The following is a 19,064-nucleotide window of genomic DNA, read 5'->3' as shown; positions in this document are numbered from 1 at the left end:
CGTCTGCCAAAGCAGCCGCTCGTCAGCTTTGTCAGGCGCGGGGCCCACCTCTCTCTTCAGCCAGCTCCGGTTTCTCTCTCCTTCACGTGGGCTAAAAGTTGATTTGGGTCACACCACATTTTGGGTCACACTGAAACCCTCTTTTGGGTTACACTTTAGGTTACACTCTCTTTTGGGTCACACTTTCCGGCCCATAGTGTTAGGGTGTGACCCATTTGTGGCCCAAAATGAGTTTTGGGTCACACAATCCGGCAGCATAGTGGAAGGCCTTATAGGATCATAAAATGTGTGCTTAGATATTAGATTTTTTTTTTTCCCTAGATGATTTATGGAGATTGTTCATAGAATCATATGCAAGACCAACTTTTGTTGGTCTTGTTAAGAAAACAGTGTTGATATGAAAAATGAGAGGAGAAAAAAGAGAATTACATGCATACGTGTGTGTGGGTGTGTAATTTCTTAGTAATTGTAAGCCACCTTCCAAGCGCATGAGCAGTGACACTTTTTAGGTTGTGGTATTGAAATTTTTTGTTTTTAACTTTTTTTTCATGAAAGTTTTTATTTTTTAGTATGTGAGATATTTGTCAATAAATAAATAAAAAATGCACTTTGTAGGACACGAAAATTAAATAATATAATTGCACTTTGTCATAGACAACCTTCTAGCAAAGACTAACCCTCTTAAACTCCTTAATTATATGATAATAGCCAAGTTTGGGATAGTAATTTTCAAATTCTTGCTCACCACTAAATTGTGTTCGACACTCCAATGTGCATTAAGACTTTCCTAGCAGGGGCAATAATAATATGTGGGTGCTTATGCTAATTACGCGTACTTGAACAGGTGATCATAGTTTGAATATGGCATTTTACAAAATTCAAATGGATGAACTTTTGTATGTCATTTTTGTAATATTAGAAAATACAGGAAAACTGAGACATGATCTTCTATATGAAGACAGAGAATGAAGGTTCCATGATCCTTCTCAGAAAGGATGGCCAGCGTTACATCCTGAGCCAACAACTCTATTAATTTATTCTCCCTATAAAGCTTTGGATTAAATTTTGTATGGTTTCAACTTGTGGGTGGAGGTCCTGATGCAGACAGCACTTGCTGTACTTTTCATGGCAATGCATGGTGGTGGTGACAACACCGCCGTGCACAACATTGACACTCCAAGCCAGTATGAATTCATAATTGGGGACTTTTGGGAGACCATAAAACCAGGCAATAGCTTGCTTTGATCTCTGCACAACTATCACTTGCACCAAAAGACCATTTGCCACCGGCATTGCCATGAGGGTAACACACCAAAGATTAATATATGCTTACTAGCTTTCCACTTAAAGATGGTGGATATATGCACACAGAAATTGCTTAAAGGGAAAAGGTTAATTATATAATTTGCTCATTTTAGGAGTACTTATATCCACAAGTCCCTAAAGAGCCCAATTGGAAAACAGCGATTACATAGCAGTAAAAAGTGAATGACAATAACTTGCCGAATACTGTTGTAAATTCAAGCAGCTTCTCATCCTGAAAAAGTCTGTCAAACTCACAAAATATTTGAACAAAACAATTCATAAATATTCCCTTTAACCCTGTCCTTTGATCTTCTCCAGTGTTCAGTCACATTCAACTCACAGTTACACATGCTGGATGTCTGATAAGTCCTCCTGATGGTGCATTCGATGCCTACGGCGAGATCGTCTACGGTTACGAGCATGCACTTTTGGGGAAATGCTAGAGGTATTTGAACGACTAACCTTAACCTCCTTTGTTGGATAACCAAAAAGGAAATCAAGAGGGTCTTCCATTGCATCAACACCAGAGTTCATCTATAATAAGAATAAGCCAAGTCAGATTGAAGGGAACTTTATCATATGCCATGAACAGTAAAGGTGGTTTCCTCATCATTATTCAGATATCTACACAGACAAGGGGGAAGAGTAAGAATTCTTCCCACTTGTGTGAGTACAAATGGTCCGACTATAATACTGTTGACTGCTGATTTCAGCATGTATTTTTTCTGTAACTACCCCTTTGCACAAGATCTAAATCAAAATCTCCTAGAAGCAGTAATTTTGGTTTTCTATGAGAATGGGCACAGGGTATGATACATTTGGCATCCGAGTTTGATCTGGGTAGGATCGGGTTTCTGTACCATGTAATGGTTCACCTGCAAGTATTGGAGTAGTTTTATGCATATATGTCTGTAAATTATGCATGCATGCATGTATGTATGTATTTCGTTTTTAATTGCAGGATGTTGCGAATCATTGTGGGCCACTGATTGTGTTGAGCACATGGTAAAGTAAATGCAATCAACCATGATGAGAGGCATCATGCACGATAAATGGACTATATATATTACGTTTGTGTAAAATTGATTTCCATGTACTATTGACACTCATATGCATTTAGAGTTTAAATCTATAAATGAGTTGTCTTGCAATAAAAGCATTATATTCAAAAGGGACAATTATCTAGTTTCAAAATACACACTGTACAATGACAATACTATTATCTTTTAACCAAGAATTATAATCTCAGCCTTGAGTCTTTTTCTTTTCGCTTTTAATTCTCTAACAAAGTCTACGGTCTTCATTTCTTGTCAATTCAAATTGTAAATGTGAAACCAAAGAGGTCTCACAATCCAATATCATGTTCTACCATATGAATAGTAGAAGAAAGCCATACAAACTACACATGCCCTGATAGTGACAAGGCAGGAAACCTAAGTTTCTGAAATATGGTAATTCTAGATCCTTCTTCTGCAATTCCATCATTACTTTAAAATTAATTTCCTTAAAAGTAGTTTAAGTTCAAATATGTTAAGTTCTGATGAGGGAGGAAAAAGTAATACAAATTGTATTAAGAAAAGAAATGATTAGATGAGTATTCTTACAGGAACTTGTTTAGGATCAAAATTGATCCATTTTTTGTCAGACTCATTTTCGGTGTCCTTGGAATCACCGTCAGATATATTGTGATGGTCACCATAGGAGCCATTGTCCAAATCACCTTGAGAGTTGATGTCATGTAATCTTTGACCATGAGCAATGTTATCACTAAAATAATTCCGATAACGCCACCTTATTTTTGGCTGCTCTGAGGATGAATCATCAAAAACACTCTCAGAGTAGAACTTCTTAGAGAAATGCAGCATTTTCCAAGGATCATTTTGATACTTTCTTACCATTCTGTCATTTCAATCACAATTCGTAGTTTAATAATTCAATGGGAGTATACGTACTCTGATAATTGCATACATATATCCAAGTAAACAAGGGTATGTCAAATATGTAATGGAAGAGCAGATATTGGTCATATATAAAAAAGGCAGTTTTCCGTGCTTGGCTAGGTGTACAGTAAATGACAGTGTCTTTAAAAGAGCAGAAATTTTATGCTGTATTGGCACCATCCCCAAATGGATTGTATTCACAACTTGAGAAACTTATGGGAAAAGGTGATGGTCTCAGGCAATATAAGCCATGTCGAAAGGAAAAATAGCCTGTAGCCTATTGGGAAATCTTTCTATTACATACTATATTTTAGAAGCCAATGGAGAGAGTTGATTTAACTTTATATTACTTCATGAGAACAGTAATAATATAGCTTGACCTCTCATAAGGCATAATAGACAAAACTACTTCCAACAGAGTAATTTATTTAGATTATGATGCTTATCTGCACTATTTAAAAGATTTAATTGCAACAAAAATATAATGCATGACATGATGGGATGACCAATCTAATAAATCACCTCAGCTACTGCTTCCATTCCAGGCTACCAACTAAGTTACCTGAATTAACTAGTCTCTGCAAACACATTACTTGCAACCTTCTTGCAATCATTTTAGCCTGGTACAACTCCAATTAATGGGTTACGTCTTCTTAGACATAAGTCTAAAAAAGAATAGAAATTATTTAAATTTTTTAAACTAATAATCCTTCCAATTACAACTAATGAAAAATAGATCCACACCAGGATGGCTAAAGATCCTTAGCCAACTTAGATCAGCAATCATGGCCTTCCAACATGTCTATTCATGAATAGCAGAGGACAAACAGTTCATTCCAAGCACTGAGTAAAAATTCAACACAAATCATAAAAAGAAGTAAGGTGACGTACATAGTTGCTAACTCCGCCTGCATCTGAGTTCCATCCAGTGCAAGAATATGATCAACACATGAATCTAAAGATCTAGTAAGTCTCCACATTCCAAATAAAACAGCAGCTCCTGCAGAAGAGTAACACTTGATGCAGAGGGGAAAATGATAGATAGCTAAGATCAATTCTAAGAAAGCAACAGCTCTTGTCATATGCTATCATATTAGAGACCTGGGATCAAACCCCATCTTCACAATGGATGGCAGGTACCTCCAGTTCTGTAGTTCATAATCCAAACCACGGGCCTTCAATGGATCAAATGATAATTTACCGAAAGGAGGGGTGGATGTAGATATCCAAGCTCAAGAAAAAGGATCTAGAAAAATACAATAGTTGTAGTATGTACTGAGAGAGAGAGAGAGAGAGAGTCTATCTTACCAGCTGAAAGGTTAAGTCGAAAAAACTTATTCATCTTTGATGATGCTGCCACAAAGAAATTGAGATCGTTAAGACATAAAGAGATAAATCAATGGCAGTGAAGAAAACAAAGTAACAACAACCCATAAGCGCGATACGCCACATTTGAATGATTACTAGAGCCAACAAAGAACCTATAATCTTATAACATAAGTCAAAGGTGAGGGAAAACACACTTAATTGTTTATCAAAGAATTCTACCATATTTTTTAACAGCCCACTCGGTGAAACAAGTTTGAAAAGATTCAGTATGAAATTGATATGCAGACAATAACTGATATTACAAAGCTCTAGAAAATGTGCAAGCATTGTGGGACTGATACTTTTTTCACTTGATCTTTGTCAAGCAAGTGAAAACAAAGAGAAAAAAGAAAAGCAAGGCAGAATATGTATCAACTTCACTTCAATTGAATGAAATGCTTTTGTCCAAGTAGGGCAGTCCACATGATTCAATAGACTGTACTCAGCACATATCACCAATACGTTTCTTAAGGTTTTCTTAGTTAGCAAGCAGCATTAAAACATATTACGATTGAATTTACTGACAGGTGTTTGAACATGCTTCAATTTAGTGTTGTAATTTACGAATTTGTAAACATTTCATGATAACTACCTTAAAACTATGGAACTCAGAGAACCCATGTTTCTCTATAAAAAAACGAATGTAACAGAAAATGACCCAATCAAAACTATACTCTTGTGAATGCGAATTCAAAATGTAAGTCAAATTGGTGAATAGAAAAAAACTTGTTCACGTCTACCACCATCATACCATTACAAAAGAACGATAACAAAAACAAAAAGAAAAATGGGAGACCTGTCCAGGAAACAGCAGCCGCTGCAAGACCTCCGAATGTAAACTCCCTAAAAGCCCTAGACTTGCAAGCCATAAGAACCTTTATTTCTCGAGGCGTCACATTGATCTGAATATAACCGACACACACACATTAGCTACTGCTAAGTTAGCAATTTATGGGTACTTTTTGGCTATCAATTCAGTCAACAAGAAATGGGTTTTTACGGTTTTGATGACAGAAATTTGTGAAATCTTGAAGAGGGGAATGAAAGCGAAAATTTTTACCTGTTTGGACTTGAGATTCTGCTCCATCTCGAATAAAACTTCACCCATTGCTCTTCGGGAATTTCAGATGATAATGTATCCTTCTGCTGATGGTGAGAGTTGTTATTAGGAGAAAATTGCAGTAGCCTGCTCTCTTTCTGTTTCGCCTCACTCAAATTCACCAACCCAGAAAGCTTTTTCTGTTTTTGATAGAAAAGCCTTGTGAATTTTTATCGGTTTTGGCTGGGACCTTGTGAATTTTTATCAACTTCAGCGACAGCCACCGAGCGCTTGCAAAATGTTACTGTGCGCTCGGTGACAGTGACACTCAGTGCGACATTTAACTATTTAAATTGTAAAAACATTCTATATAAATTGTGTGACTGCATGTGAGAATAGCAATTTGCCTATGTTTTAAAAAACAAAAATACTAAACAAAATATTATGTAAGTTTTATGTACAAAATGAAAATATTCATTATTCTAATTTTTTATGGGAGTTTGTTTATTATTAAAAACTGTAAAATAGACTTTAGACTACTTTACTTTAAAGTATTGACAAAAACAAAAAAGATTAAAGGTATCAAATGAGTTAGGCTGGGCCGAGTCAAAAAATCATAATCCATAAGTTGTTAAGTTGAGTTCATTCGTGTTCTGTATTGTTTTTTACTTGTGTATTAGTCATGTTGTGTTTGTGAGTTGTGGAGAAATTATTATATATAACCGATATATTGACACATGGTATAATCAGTCTATGTTTTATAATCAAGAAATAAAATTTTGGGTTTCGATAAAATTTCGAAGATTTTTAAATTTCGACAAAAATTCGACAGAAATTGCTATCAAAATACAAAAATTTTGAATGAAACTTTACCATATGTTTATTTAACATATTATCTACTACATTGATAAAAAACATTGAAAAAACCAAATTATATGGTAGGTTTCATGTGATATGTGATGAATATAATGTGCGTTGGAGACAAATACTGTTAAATAAAATTAGTATAATGAATAAATAAAATTTGTATATTCTTTATACTTTATAATCTATACACTAAAACCTAATACTAAACTTTGTATGCTCTATATACCCTGATACTCTTTATACTCTATAATCTATATACTAAACTCTATATACGCTAAATTTTTTGAGATATAGTGTAAGATATTAGGATTTAGGCTCTTTAGAATATTTTTAATTATTTTATATATAGAAATATATTATGGTTTAGGTTTAAAAAATAATTATACAAAACCCCAAAAGAGCCAAACGAAACCCCAAACTCTTTTTTTTTTTTTTTCCAATTATCCAAAGACCCCAAACTCTAATCAACCTTAAACCTTTTTTTTTTTTTTTTCTTTTCTTTCCTTCCTCTTCTTTTTTTTTCTTTTCTTTTTTTTCTTTTTCTTTTCTTTCCTTCTTTTTCCCGTGACTTTCTCTCTTAGCCACTGCCACTGTGTCGCATATGACAAATCCTTCTTCTTCTTCCCATGACTCTCTCTCCCAGCCACTGCCACTGTGTCGCATATGACAAATGAGATATATCTTTCTCTTATCTCTCCTCCCTCTCCTGCAGTCGTGCCAATCTCTCTCTCCTTCCCCAATCTGATCTTTTCCCTCCTCTCTCTTCTCTCTCTTCTCTCTCCTCCCTCCCTGGCTGGGTTTGTAACCGCCAGCAAGGAGAAGATAGATCGACAGAGATGGCTGCCAGCAAGGAGAAGATAGATCGACAGAGATGGCTGCCAGCAAGGAGAAGACAGATCGAGAGATGGCTGGGCTAAGTGAAATTTGGCGAAATTATCGAATTTCGGCGAAATATAATCGAAAAATTGATGAACTAGTGTTAAAATTTTCATACCCCTAGAAAACGAAATTTAACTCCTTAGTTATAATATGGGTGAATATTAATACTATACCTTATTAATATAAACACATATTCCAATAATACATTTACACGTTGGATTGATTATACCACATAACGGTATATCGGTTATATCCTATAATTTTTCGTGAGTTGTGTCCTATCTAGTTCAAGTTCATTTCATATTCATGTGAATCATGTGTGTGTCGTGCTTGACTTTTATCATGTTTGATAGAGTAAAAAATATGAACCGATACAACTTGACCCATTTCGTGCTTGTACCGGTCCATCTCGTACTCGTGCCGAACCAACCTGATCCGTTTGACACATCCACATAAGATCCGTGCTTGTCTAGAATATTGGACTTACTGGGATAACTAGATATGAAAGACGAGGCCCAAATAGTTTAGATACCTATTAGATCAAGAATTCAAGCCTGGTTCCTAGAATATTGGACCTGTTGTTGTCTTGTTGATGAAGTACAGGCCCAACCAATTCAACCCAATCCGTTTGATTGATAAACGACATGTAATTCTGAGAAAAACTACAACATGTCATTTCTCAAACAGAGTAGTTTATCTAATCAGATAGCTTCCCTCCTCCTTCCCTCCAATTCTTAGCAGCCCAACAGAAAACGCACAACAACCAGAATTTTGAACGAGCGTCAATGGCGAAAAAGCCATGAGAAAGCACTCCGACCACCATTTTCCTTCACTTTCTTACTTCCCAAACACAATGTCAAGCCTACCCCACACTACCCTAGCCCTCCCTCCCCACCCAAACCCCAACACACCCACAACCCTCTTCACAGCCCTCTCCTCCTCCGCAAACCTCACTCACCTCAAACAAGTTCACGCCCAAATCCTCAAATCCAAGCTCGACCGCTCCGATTCCCTTCTTTTCAAACTCATTCTCTCCTCTTGCACCCTCTCGCCGAGTCTCCACTACACCCTCTCCGTCTTCAACCAACTCCCAAAACCCCCAACCCATTTGTGCAACAAGCTCCTGCGTGAGTTGTCGCGGTGCGCTGAGCCCAATAAGGCCCTTTTGGTTTATGAGAGGTTGAGGAAGGAGGGAGTGGCTGTGGACAGGTTCAGCTTTCCGCCGCTGCTAAAGGCGGTGTCCAGAGCTTCGGCTTTGGCTGAGGGGGTAGAGATTCATGGGCTCGCGTGGAAGTTGGGTTTTGATTTGGACCCGTTTGTGCAGACTGGGTTGGTCAGAATGTATGCTGCCTGTGGGAGGATAATGGAGGCTCGCTTGGTGTTCGATAAAATGTCTAGTCGGGATGTCGTTGCGTGGAGTATTATGATTGATGGGTATGGCTCTCTAAAGTTTTCAACTTATTCTACTGTGATTGTGGTATTAAGAATTTCAAGAACCCTTTGAAGTGGCCTTTTTGAGCTAATGCTTGACCTGTAAATTTACAAACAGGTACTGTCAGAGTGGCCTTTTTGACACTGCATTCCACCTCTTTGAAGAAATGAAGAACTCTGATGTGGAACCAGATGAGATGATTCTTTCTACCATTCTTTCTGCCTGCGCTCGTGCTGGAAAGTTGACTTATGGGAAAGCAATCCATGACTTAATTAAGGAGAATGATATTGTGATCGACTTGCATTTACTGAGTGCTCTTGTCAGCATGTATGCAGCTAGTGGCTCTATGGATTTGGCTAAGCAATTGTTTGACACGACGTCGCCAAAAAATTTTGTAGTTGCAACTGCCATGGTTTCTGGGTATTCTAAACTGGGACAGGTTGAAGATGCACGTTTGATTTTCGACCAAATTGTTGAGAAGGACTTGGTCTGTTGGAGTGCTATGATATCTGGTTATGCTGAAAGTGATCGACCTCAAGAGGCTCTTAGATTGTTCACTGAAATGGAAGGTTTGGGAATAAGACCTGATCAAGTCACCATGTTAAGTGTCATTTCAGCTTGTGCTCATCTTGGTGCACTGGATCAAGCCAAATGGGTTCATATAGATGTTGGTAAGAATGGACTTGGTGGAGCTTTGTCTGTCAATAATGCCCTTATTGATATGCATGCCAAATGTGGGAGCTTGGAAAGAGCAAGAGGTGTATTTGAGAAAATGCCAAGACGAAATGTGATATCTTGGACCACTATGATTAGTGCCTTTGCCATGCATGGGGATGCTAGTAATGCACTAAACTTCTTCAGCCAAATGAAAGATGAGAATATTGAACCCAATGGGGTTACATTTGTGGGTGTGCTTTATGCTTGTAGCCATGCAGGGTTAGTTGAGGAGGGTCGAAAAATATTTGCATCAATGATTAATGAATACAACATCGCTCCAAAACATGAGCACTATGGTTGCATGGTTGACCTCTATGGTCGTGCCAATCTCTTGAGAGAAGCTCTTGAGGTTATAGAGACAATGCCCTTAGCACCAAATGTTGTCATTTGGGGATCTTTGATGGCTGCTTGTCAGATTCATGGTGAGATTGAGTTAGGAGAATTTGCTGCAAAACGGCTGCTTGAGCTGGAACCAGATCATGATGGAGCCCTTGTGGCCTTATCAAACATTTACGCGAAACAAAGAAGATGGGAAGACGTTGGGATGGTGAGGAATAGAATGAAAAATAGTGGTATCTCTAAAGAGAGGGGATATAGCAGAATAGAGCTAAACAATGAGGTACATGAGTTTTTAATGGCAGATAGAAGTCATAAACAAGCAGATCAGATCTATGAGAAGTTAGACGAGGTAGTTAGTGAGGTGAAGCAGGTTGGTTATATACCCAATACGGGTAGCGTTTTGGTTGATTTGGAAGAGGAAGAAAAGCAGGAAGCGATTCTCCGGCACAGTGAGAAGTTGGCTCTTTGTTATGGTTTGATTAGTAAAACGAAAGATTCATGCATTCATATAGTTAAGAATATCAGGATTTGTGAAGACTGTCATACTTTTATGAAGTTGGCTTCAAAGGTGTATGAGAGAGAGATTGTTGTCAGAGATAGGACTAGGTTTCACCATTACAAACACGGTTTCTGTTCTTGCAAAGACTATTGGTAACTTTATTCTCTTTTTGAGACTATAATGTACTTCACAAGGATTTGGTCTGTGTACATGGCCTCTAATAGTTACAGAGGCTTCCCTCCAATTACATTTTCTGGTTATTTGTAGGGAGAACAATATAAGAAAGAACTTACAAATGCAATATTTGCAACCGACTTGGGTAAAGATAAAACTCTTAATCTACAAGTCATTTTGAGCCATGTTGAAATGGAGGACCCACGCTTCAATGGAAAACCAACATGTATTTCATTTTCAAAAACAGGACTGAAGCTTTTCATATTAGAGCAAGTTGACTGGATTCAGAGTCCATGTAGAAACTAGTTTCTTGCTAGCTAAACAACATCATATGTACAAGTCTCTATAGTTTAATGCAACAATTTCCTGATTGCATTACATCGGTTAGGCAACATATACAGTTTGAGGTACTATAGTGTCTGGTTCATGGAACTATAACTAAGAAAAACAAGTTAATGATTATGCTCAACAGGTTCCACAATACCAAATACAACATGGAAAAACAATTTACAGCTTCTCATAAGATATGAGATCTGGATATCTTCTGAGAGAAGACGCGCCTCCCATATCCACTGATTCTCTTCAGGTTGGGGTTTTGATGCCATATTTGGCAGTAACATCACAGTACTGGTTGTTCCCAAAAGTAGAGAAGAGCCAAAACTTCTGCTTCATCTTTCCAAATATTCTTGACATCCTATTCTTCAAGAAAGCTAGTGCTGCTGAAACCAGTCTTTCGTTATCAGATATTGAGCTCCACCGATACTCAAGAAGCCACGTATTCGGGTCTAACTGCACAGCTGAGGCACCCCATTTTCTGTGCAACCAGGAACTGTTTGCCCTTCGAATCACATAGCCAACCTTCCCATCCGACCACTGCTCAACCACCAAAAAAGGGGGTAAGGAAGTTGCTCATGTTTGTGCATAATGACACCAAACTGTAAAACATCTCAAAGCTGACAACACCATTGCTAAATAGAGATGGTCTAGTTAGAAAGTTTCTAGCTTTACCTCTGTGACTCTACCGGATAAGATTGTCAAAGACCGGGAGGAGAACCCACTTGTGAGCAACCCTGCAGTCTGCAAAGGCCATCCCCATATGCTCACCTCCTCAATTGCAGACTTGTACAATGTGCAGTGTGAACTTAGAAGCAAACCATCCTAATTCACATAACCAGTTTGTCACTAATTGTTGAGATCAGAACAGAAATTTCAATTTTATAACCAAAAGGGTTGGACAAACATAAATCATATTGCTGAATAAACTTAATACATTGAAGAAATCACGAAAAAGTTTGATTGCTAAGTACCTGACTAATTTCCCATTTAGAATTAGGATAGCTGCAATTTGAAACCTTGCCAAGAACAAGACCCTGCATCTCTTTCTGCAAGAACCTCAACCTCCCATTCAAATCTTCCATAACCCAAGATTTTTCACTCATATTTCTCACCATCTCAGCTGACAAAACAGGTTTTAAAGCCCCAGAAACCACCTTGGAAAACCCACATACAGCCACATAAAACAAGCTTAACCCCAAAACAAATCTCCAACAACCACACCCAAAACCCCAATTCCTCTCCCTCTTCCTCACCTTCTCCTTCGATTTCAACCTTGCAGCTGACTGAAGACCCGGAGACTCCGGAATCCGAGGAGAGCTCGATCTGGGTGTGGACAAAACCGAAGCATCAAAGGAGATAGGAGTGCGTTCCACACTGGGATTGTTGGGCCTTGAAGCAGAGAACTTTGTGAGAGAGCTTTTCTGGATGCTCATGGGCATGAGATCGAGAGTGGCATTGATGCTGGCCAAGCACATGTCGCAGTTGCAGTTGGCGTCTTTTCTGCAACCTGGGTAGTAGCAGCTGTCACGGTTCTCAGATCGGTCTTCTTCCATGGCGGTGGTGGTGCTCGATTTCACTGATGATGATGTTGTTGTTGTTGTTGTTGTGGGGGCCGAAGTTTGAAGGACGGTTTTCATGGCTGCTTGGGTGTTTTGGGTTTGGGGTTTAGGAGAAAGGAGAGTGAATCTGTTTCTTTGACATGGTTTTTAAAAGGTTACTGTGTGGGGAAAGATATGGTTTTTAAAATTTGAATCTTCAACGGTCATATATGGCATGTCAGACACAGGTGGGATTTGGTTTTGAAGAATAGTAAGAGGTAAGCTTTCATTTTGGCCCTTTTGGGCCAAAAAAGAAGAAGAGGGCTTTCATGATATGACTAAAGTAGCCCTGGTTTATAAGATGATGATAAATTGATAATTGCAGAACTGGCTGTGAGGTCAACTCATGGGCATTCAAGTTGTAATTTACTTAAAAAAAAAAACTTGTAATTTCATTTGTGAGTGATTGGATGTATGGAAGGTTTAACTTAAAATTTTGTATAGAATGAGTGAGTGGGTCATATAAATATTTCCTAAGACTTTATATTTGATGAGAAAGTGGGTTCTATATATAGAATTACACTCTTTAAATTATTTCGTTGTCATTTGAGCGATACGCTAAAGTATATTGTCTTTATAATGTTTACATTGGGCATATGGCTTACTATATACTATTTTATAGGAGTAAGTGCAATGTGCAAAGGCTATGACATTTAATATTAAGATCTACCAAATCATTGTCTAAAGTTAATTCAATTTGATTAGAGCCTCTCTAAAATGGTTTTTCGAGTTATATTTTGCTTACTCATGTGATTTTTTTTTTTTTTTTTTTCATCAAGTACTCATATGACAATTTGAAGAGTCATTTCCTTATTGCTTACTCATGTGAACAAAAATAACCTTCTATTTTAGTGATTTTACAATATCAAAATTGTGATTTTACCTTATAAAGCTTCAAAATATTTGATTAAATTTATGGATGTTGCTCACACATGGCAGAAAATGGGAGCGGATCCGTAACATTCTATTTTTGGCACAATATTTCAATGGGGTTCATTTCATATATGATTTCAACGATTCGAACCGTCTATATTTTAGGTCTTCATTAAAAAATCATTATTGCAAAAAATTAAGTAAATCGGAAATCATTTATCTATAAAGATTAAATTGTCAATATTTAAAGTGTTTCTTTTGTTGACCATTTAATCTTCAGTAGTGCTACATATACCACATTTTTATACCATAATTTCATACCACCTTATGTGGCAACTTACATGGCATTCATACATTGCATACTAAAAAATAAAAATAAAAACCTAAAAAGGAAAAGAAAAACTTTGTCCAATAAAATAATGACACGTCAGATGGTATAAAAATGTGGTATAAGAATGTGGTAAATATAGCATTATTCTTTAATCTTTATAGTAAATGGTTTCCAATTTACTTAATTTTTTGCAAGGATTTTTTTAATGAGGACTTAAAAAATAGATAATTCAGATCGTTGAAATCATATATAATTATGTCAAAACTTGTGTCAAAAATATGATACTACGGATTCGCCGCGCATAAAATTTTTGTTTTTAAGCTTTGATTTTGTTTTCAAAAAAACAAATCAAAGAAAACCGCAAACTTTCATATTCAAACTCTAAAGAGAATATAACGGATTAGACAATCTAATGCAATCTATAGAAAACCTAACGGGTTAGACAGTACAAAGCACATTAGAACTTAATTTTTATACGTTGAGACAAAGTGAAACACAACGTATAGTTGAATAAACATTGCTAAACTTTTCTCTTTAATTTATAAAGATAACGAAAAATGTATGGCTTTTTCATATACTTTAATTACTTACAAGCCAATCACAAATTAACTTGCGTTCAATTGTTTACTTTCTCAATGCTCATCAATTTCTCTTTATAAATAAACAAATATCATATTGTAATTAACTCCTAAGAAGAAATCACCGACCGCCAAACATTATTGTAAGAAGGAATCAACAAATAAGTTAGGAAAAACAAGATGCCCGGGGTTAACATTGTCTCTTGTGCTGTTCCTTCATCCTCCAAAAAGTAGGTGCCATTTGCTTTTGAGAGGAATCTCTTCCCAATTCATTTTCTTAATTTTCATGTATTTAGTAGGAGCATAATGCAAATGAGCCGTACAATTACCAAGATTAAAAGTTTGACTAGAAATGCACTCTATTCTCAAACGCACACATCACCCTACCCTTACAATTCTAGCTGCTACCAAAGATGGGGACCTGCATTTTGCTCCTGTTCAATGGAGTTTTAAGCAAGTAGGTTTTTCATTCTCTGTAGTAATTGTCAGAGAATATGATAGAATTGAATCTCCTAATAAGCAATTAATTAAGCTAAGCAGGCATCTGAGGAGCAACTCAGAACTCTGTCTCTAATGTCTTGGTTTTGTTGCATGCCACACACAATTTTGGAATTGGAATCAAATTCTTTATGCTGCGGTGTAGCAGGCATTGATGTTTCAAGTCAGACAAGTCATCTGCAGATGTTTGGCTAAGAAACAAATACTGGTTCAGCAAACATTGATCACATGGACCAAACCTAATGCCACAATTAAATAACTAGTACTAGAGCGTGTTTTGATTAGGGGGTTTATATTCCTACATGCCAAGGGAGACTAGCCATATTGGAATTCAATATTCTCTAATCACATCAAACATTTTAAAAGTGTACGTAACTTATGAATGATTACACACACATAAATGATTGACGTTAACATTCTTTTAAAAAAATATATAGGTGATATTATCATTCTCCTAATTACATGGAAAACATTTCAGCCTATAACATGTATATTTCTCTAATCACCTGATCATTTATTATCATAAGAAAAATACTTTATTCTGGGATTCCTTGTCTTGGTAATCAGTGAATGGATGTGATTAATTAACTAGTTAGTGGTAACAGAGACCTTTTGGTAGCTCAAACTTTGAAGGGAAACTTAACGCATGTGCTCGCTTTGAAGCATATCATTACAAAGCAATAGATATAAGATTGTTGAAATTCTCTTCCTCAACCACTGATTAATGATTATAGTGTCAGACCCAACAATACAGAAACACTGATTATAAAAGGGGAAAGTCAGACATTAGGTCATATATATTGAGACTTATGGAATAATGATTTGTTTAGTAGTGACGTCCTTTCTAGTGGAGTGGGAAGTTGACCCATAATATTGCAATATATTAATTTTTATATATAATGGAAATACCAGATATACTCTATCCTTGGTTATTGATTTAAACAATCAATGGGAGCCGGGTAGGAAAAACATATATTGGGCATCAAGCATTTCAAACCCAATCATTCTACTTTCTTCCAAAACATATATAGGAAAACTAAAACAAGCTTTCTTATATTTGTGAATGAAATTCTACTTTCCAAGAATAATATGAATTGAGATGCTTAAAAAGACAAGATGAAGGGAAAACAAAATATGGCTGTGTTGCATGCCTGTACATGATGAGTCAATTCTTCTAAAGCAAGGACAAGCAAAGCCCAAACAACTTGAGCCTTAAAAAAGGGCAAACAAAATTCTATATATGGGCGTTTTAGAAATTATATTGTTAAAGAAAAAGTAGAAAGATTGGTGCGCGAATCCCTTTGAGTAGTACTTGAATTCTATTCGAGCACTACTCAAGTGAAGTTTGATCACTATTCAAGAGTAACTTGAGAGTTATATTTTTAAAACTTTAAACAATAAATTAAATGTTGAGGCACAAATTTTAGCTAGTTTTTCAAAATTTCAAGAATTATCCTTATAATTTGTCATTCTAGCCAAGAAAAGGAACAGTAAAGTATACCCATATGATGAAATGGAACATAATAAAGCAAAACTAAGAGTAAGCCTCCATCAATAGATTAACATCGATCCCCTGTACAAGACCAAGATTGAGTGATCATAGACATAACTCATAAGCCATGAATCAAACACTACACCTCCGAAGTCTCCACTTTCATATATTATTCCAACCACGAAACCAAGATGACCCCTCTGTAAATAATTACCAATTAGTACATTGAGAAAGAGGAGGAATGACCCACTTGGGATGTGCTTGCTGATCTTGTATACTTCTTTGCTGAAGAAGATGGTGATTGTGATTCTGACCTTCTTCTAAGCATCTGCCTCATCCCATCGGCCACTCGAACTGCAGGGTTGGATTTGAATTTGCCACAAAACGACATGTGAGCTCTCACTGCTTCTTCCATGCCAAATGGCTTTTTGCCTTTGCTAACTTCGTCTCTGACTGCTTCTGAGCACAACCCACATAGCCATTTGCCATCGAATTTGGACTTCACTTGGGTGATGTAGTCTTGTGTGCAATCCTCTTTTAGTCCACAGCACTCGCACTTGACCATCTCAATGTCCATTTTTCCTCTTCTTCTAATTTGGTTATCTGCTTAATTTGCTGAGAGAGGCCGGACTATATGTTTTCCTAAACTGGGAAAGCTAAGACTCAAGAAAGCTTACATGGATGTTTTTCTAGTTGGATTTGATTTGCAATGATGGTGTAGAAACTAGAAAGTGGGTTTCCTTTTGTTTTTCTTTTCTTTCTCTTTTTGATGTGGTTTCTCACTTGGTATGGAGATTGCTACTTTGCTAGTGTTGCTTCAAGAACTAATAAGAAGTACGTGTTTGAGCGAGGTTGTATGAAAGCTTTTATGGTTGGGATTTTGGATTTTTTTTATTGGTTATGGTTGGGAATTTGGTATGAGAGGGGGGGACTGGAGAGAGAGAGACAGGGAGGGAGGGAGGGAGGGAGGGAGGGAGAGAGAGGTTATAAGGTAAAGAGGGTAGAGAAAACTGCCATAATTTCCTCCATGTTCTAAGGGACATGGGGCAGTGGGAAATGTGACAAGGGTGGTCGGGGGGGTCCTCAAGGCTGGCCCTTTCTAGCATGTAATACTTATTAATTCCTAACCCCATAAATAAACAAGGCTGTGTAGGTTTGGGGGTGGTAAACTACATCTCTCTCTCTCTCTCTCTCTCTCTCTCTCTCTCTCTCTCTCTCATTGTTAGTATTGTATATATTTCTTATAACTTTTGGGTAGTCTTAGTTTCCTTTTGGTTTAGTGACAGTTACTTTCGGTTGAAATGGTTGAATTGGCTTGTCCTGACTCCTGGCTGTGGCTTCATGACTTGGCTCTGTCTAGCTTAAGCTTTTGGCTGAGCTGGGCTTGGGCTTAAGGGGGTTTTGTTTGGTTATATATCTTCGTTTGGTTCGATGAATGCGTTGACTGTTGACCATCTGACTTTCACGTCTGAATTAAGCTTACTATAGTAATAAGGCCAACATCAAAACCTTGCTTTCTTGACCAAAAGGCCAATGGGTGGTTAAACAGACAATGATTAATCAAGATGTGAATTATTAAGGATTATGATTATGTGTGTGCCCTGCAACCTGTCCTCCCTTCTCACACCATGTGAAATAAACCTACTATTCTGTGATGGCATGATGGACCTATCATAATCTTATGACAAGATACACACACAAAAAGATACCACAAAAATTCCTTATTACTAAGGATGAATTCTTACATTTGGTTAAAAATTTATATGGCAAAAGATATATATATATATATATACACACAAGTAAGAGAACTATGTAATGAATATTTTGAAGTAAAACATATTAATTTGCCCTCTCACAAAAGAATGCAATATTTGTGGCTTGATACTGAATGTGGATGAAGTTAGTTCTTCATAAAAAGTAACTCAATAATGTATAATTTATAAATTGGAGATCCACTAGGCCATAGCAACTCTGAGGATCATATCTCTATTGGATGAGGATTAATGTTGGGCCTATATTGATCAATTACTCAACCTAGCTAGTTAGTATCAAAATAAAGTTTGATAACGCTCCTCTTTTTTTTTTTTTCTTTTTTTTTTATATATAAATATTTAAAATTTAATTTGCTTTGTAGAGTATTCACGGTTGTATTTAGAAGTCTGAGAAATTTTCTTATAAAAATGAGAAATGTGAGCATATATAAAAATGAGAAAAATGAGCCATTGAATTATAAAACACCTATTAAAATCTTGTAATTTAATGGCTCACATTCTTATATTTATATATATGCTCACATTTTTCATTATAATGGCATGTTTACTAATCCGTAATTGGGTTAAGAGGAATTAGATCGAGAATGAGTTAGAATCTCGATTCTCATTGAAGCTATTTATGTACTAAACTATTTGAAATCAGAGTAGAAATGATACTGATTCCATATAAGCTGTTTACTAATTCACTTAAATCAGAATTGAAACCAATTTGATTATTAAAATGTATGTTCTTGTTTTAAATAAATTATTTTATATGCTAGTTAATAATAATAAAATTCAAACGTCTTTTTTTACGAATAATAAACACATTACAATATATAATAAAAATTACTTTTTCAGAATTTTAATTCTTTACTCACATCAATAATTAATAAATTAAAAAATGTTTCAATGTATATAAAAAAATATATATTCTCAAGCAGAATATATTTCAAATTGTCTTCTTCCTGCTTTGGCTTTGGTGTTTTAAAATGTCGGTAAGTTTTAGGTTGGATTAAAGTGAATGAGCAAACTTGACATTGTAGAA

General features: G+C 36.3%; 4 protein-coding genes across 4 annotated transcripts; 1 reads left to right on the top strand and 3 right to left on the bottom strand.

Moving 5' to 3' along the window:
- Positions 1-1,378: 1,378 nt before the first annotated feature.
- On the bottom strand, positions 1,379-5,930 carry LOC147294065 (uncharacterized). Its single transcript, XM_086232915.1, has 6 exons — positions 5,674-5,930; positions 5,410-5,515; positions 4,554-4,598; positions 4,137-4,245; positions 2,910-3,204; positions 1,379-1,839 (listed from the first exon to the last, which is right to left on the bottom strand). Exons 1-6 carry the CDS (start codon positions 5,719-5,721, stop codon positions 1,648-1,650), a joined length of 795 nt encoding a protein of 264 aa, XP_086089041.1. The 5' UTR covers positions 5,722-5,930; the 3' UTR covers positions 1,379-1,647.
- A 2,183-nt stretch (positions 5,931-8,113) lies between these two features.
- On the top strand, positions 8,114-10,679 carry LOC147294064 (Pentatricopeptide repeat (PPR) superfamily protein). The gene is made up of 2 exons (XM_086233429.1): positions 8,114-8,832; positions 8,948-10,679. Exons 1-2 carry the CDS (start codon positions 8,198-8,200, stop codon positions 10,539-10,541), a joined length of 2,229 nt encoding a protein of 742 aa, XP_086089555.1. The 5' UTR covers positions 8,114-8,197; the 3' UTR covers positions 10,542-10,679.
- Positions 10,680-10,971: 292 nt separating this feature from the next.
- On the bottom strand, positions 10,972-12,524 carry LOC147294063 (C-8 sterol isomerase). The gene is made up of 3 exons (XM_086234282.1): positions 11,867-12,524; positions 11,568-11,717; positions 10,972-11,432 (listed from the first exon to the last, which is right to left on the bottom strand). Exons 1-3 carry the CDS (start codon positions 12,446-12,448, stop codon positions 11,142-11,144), a joined length of 1,023 nt encoding a protein of 340 aa, XP_086090408.1. The 5' UTR covers positions 12,449-12,524; the 3' UTR covers positions 10,972-11,141.
- Positions 12,525-16,242: 3,718 nt separating this feature from the next.
- On the bottom strand, positions 16,243-17,205 carry LOC147294062 (uncharacterized). The gene has a single exon (XM_086233795.1). It carries the CDS (start codon positions 16,840-16,842, stop codon positions 16,483-16,485), a length of 360 nt encoding a protein of 119 aa, XP_086089921.1. The 5' UTR covers positions 16,843-17,205; the 3' UTR covers positions 16,243-16,482.
- Between the last annotated feature and the right edge of the window lie 1,859 nt (positions 17,206-19,064).

Source organism: Dryas octopetala, chromosome 2, assembly GCF_963921425.1.
Source record: "Dryas octopetala chromosome 2, drDryOcto1.1, whole genome shotgun sequence".
Classification (NCBI taxonomy): Eukaryota; Viridiplantae; Streptophyta; class Magnoliopsida; order Rosales; family Rosaceae; genus Dryas; species Dryas octopetala.
Note: the sequence above shows the minus strand (reverse complement) of the source record. Positions and strands in the feature narration are given on the sequence as shown.

What these genes read in the sequence shown, in the direction of transcription:
- LOC147294062 (XM_086233795.1), bottom strand. Translation starts at nt 16,842, where the DNA reads ATGGACATTGAGATGGTCAAGTGCGAGTGCTGTGGACTAAAAGAGGAT.
- LOC147294064 (XM_086233429.1), top strand. Translation starts at nt 8,198, where the DNA reads ATGAGAAAGCACTCCGACCACCATTTTCCTTCACTTTCTTACTTCCCA. An exon ending in TGGAGTATTATGATTGATGG is followed by an intron (nt 8,833 to 8,947) that starts GTATGGCTCTCT and finishes ATTTACAAACAG; the next exon opens with GTACTGTCAGAGTGGCCTTT.
- LOC147294065 (XM_086232915.1), bottom strand. Translation starts at nt 5,721, where the DNA reads ATGGGTGAAGTTTTATTCGAGATGGAGCAGAATCTCAAGTCCAAACAG. An exon ending in AGAATCTCAAGTCCAAACAG is followed by an intron (nt 5,516 to 5,673) that starts GTAAAAATTTTC and finishes GGTTATATTCAG; the next exon opens with ATCAATGTGACGCCTCGAGA. An exon ending in TCGACTTAACCTTTCAGCTG is followed by an intron (nt 4,246 to 4,553) that starts GTAAGATAGACT and finishes ACTCTTCTGCAG; the next exon opens with GAGCTGCTGTTTTATTTGGA.
- LOC147294063 (XM_086234282.1), bottom strand. Translation starts at nt 12,448, where the DNA reads ATGGAAGAAGACCGATCTGAGAACCGTGACAGCTGCTACTACCCAGGT. An exon ending in CTAAATGGGAAATTAGTCAG is followed by an intron (nt 11,718 to 11,866) that starts GTACTTAGCAAT and finishes TATGTGAATTAG; the next exon opens with GATGGTTTGCTTCTAAGTTC. An exon ending in TATCCGGTAGAGTCACAGAG is followed by an intron (nt 11,433 to 11,567) that starts GTAAAGCTAGAA and finishes GTGGTTGAGCAG; the next exon opens with TGGTCGGATGGGAAGGTTGG.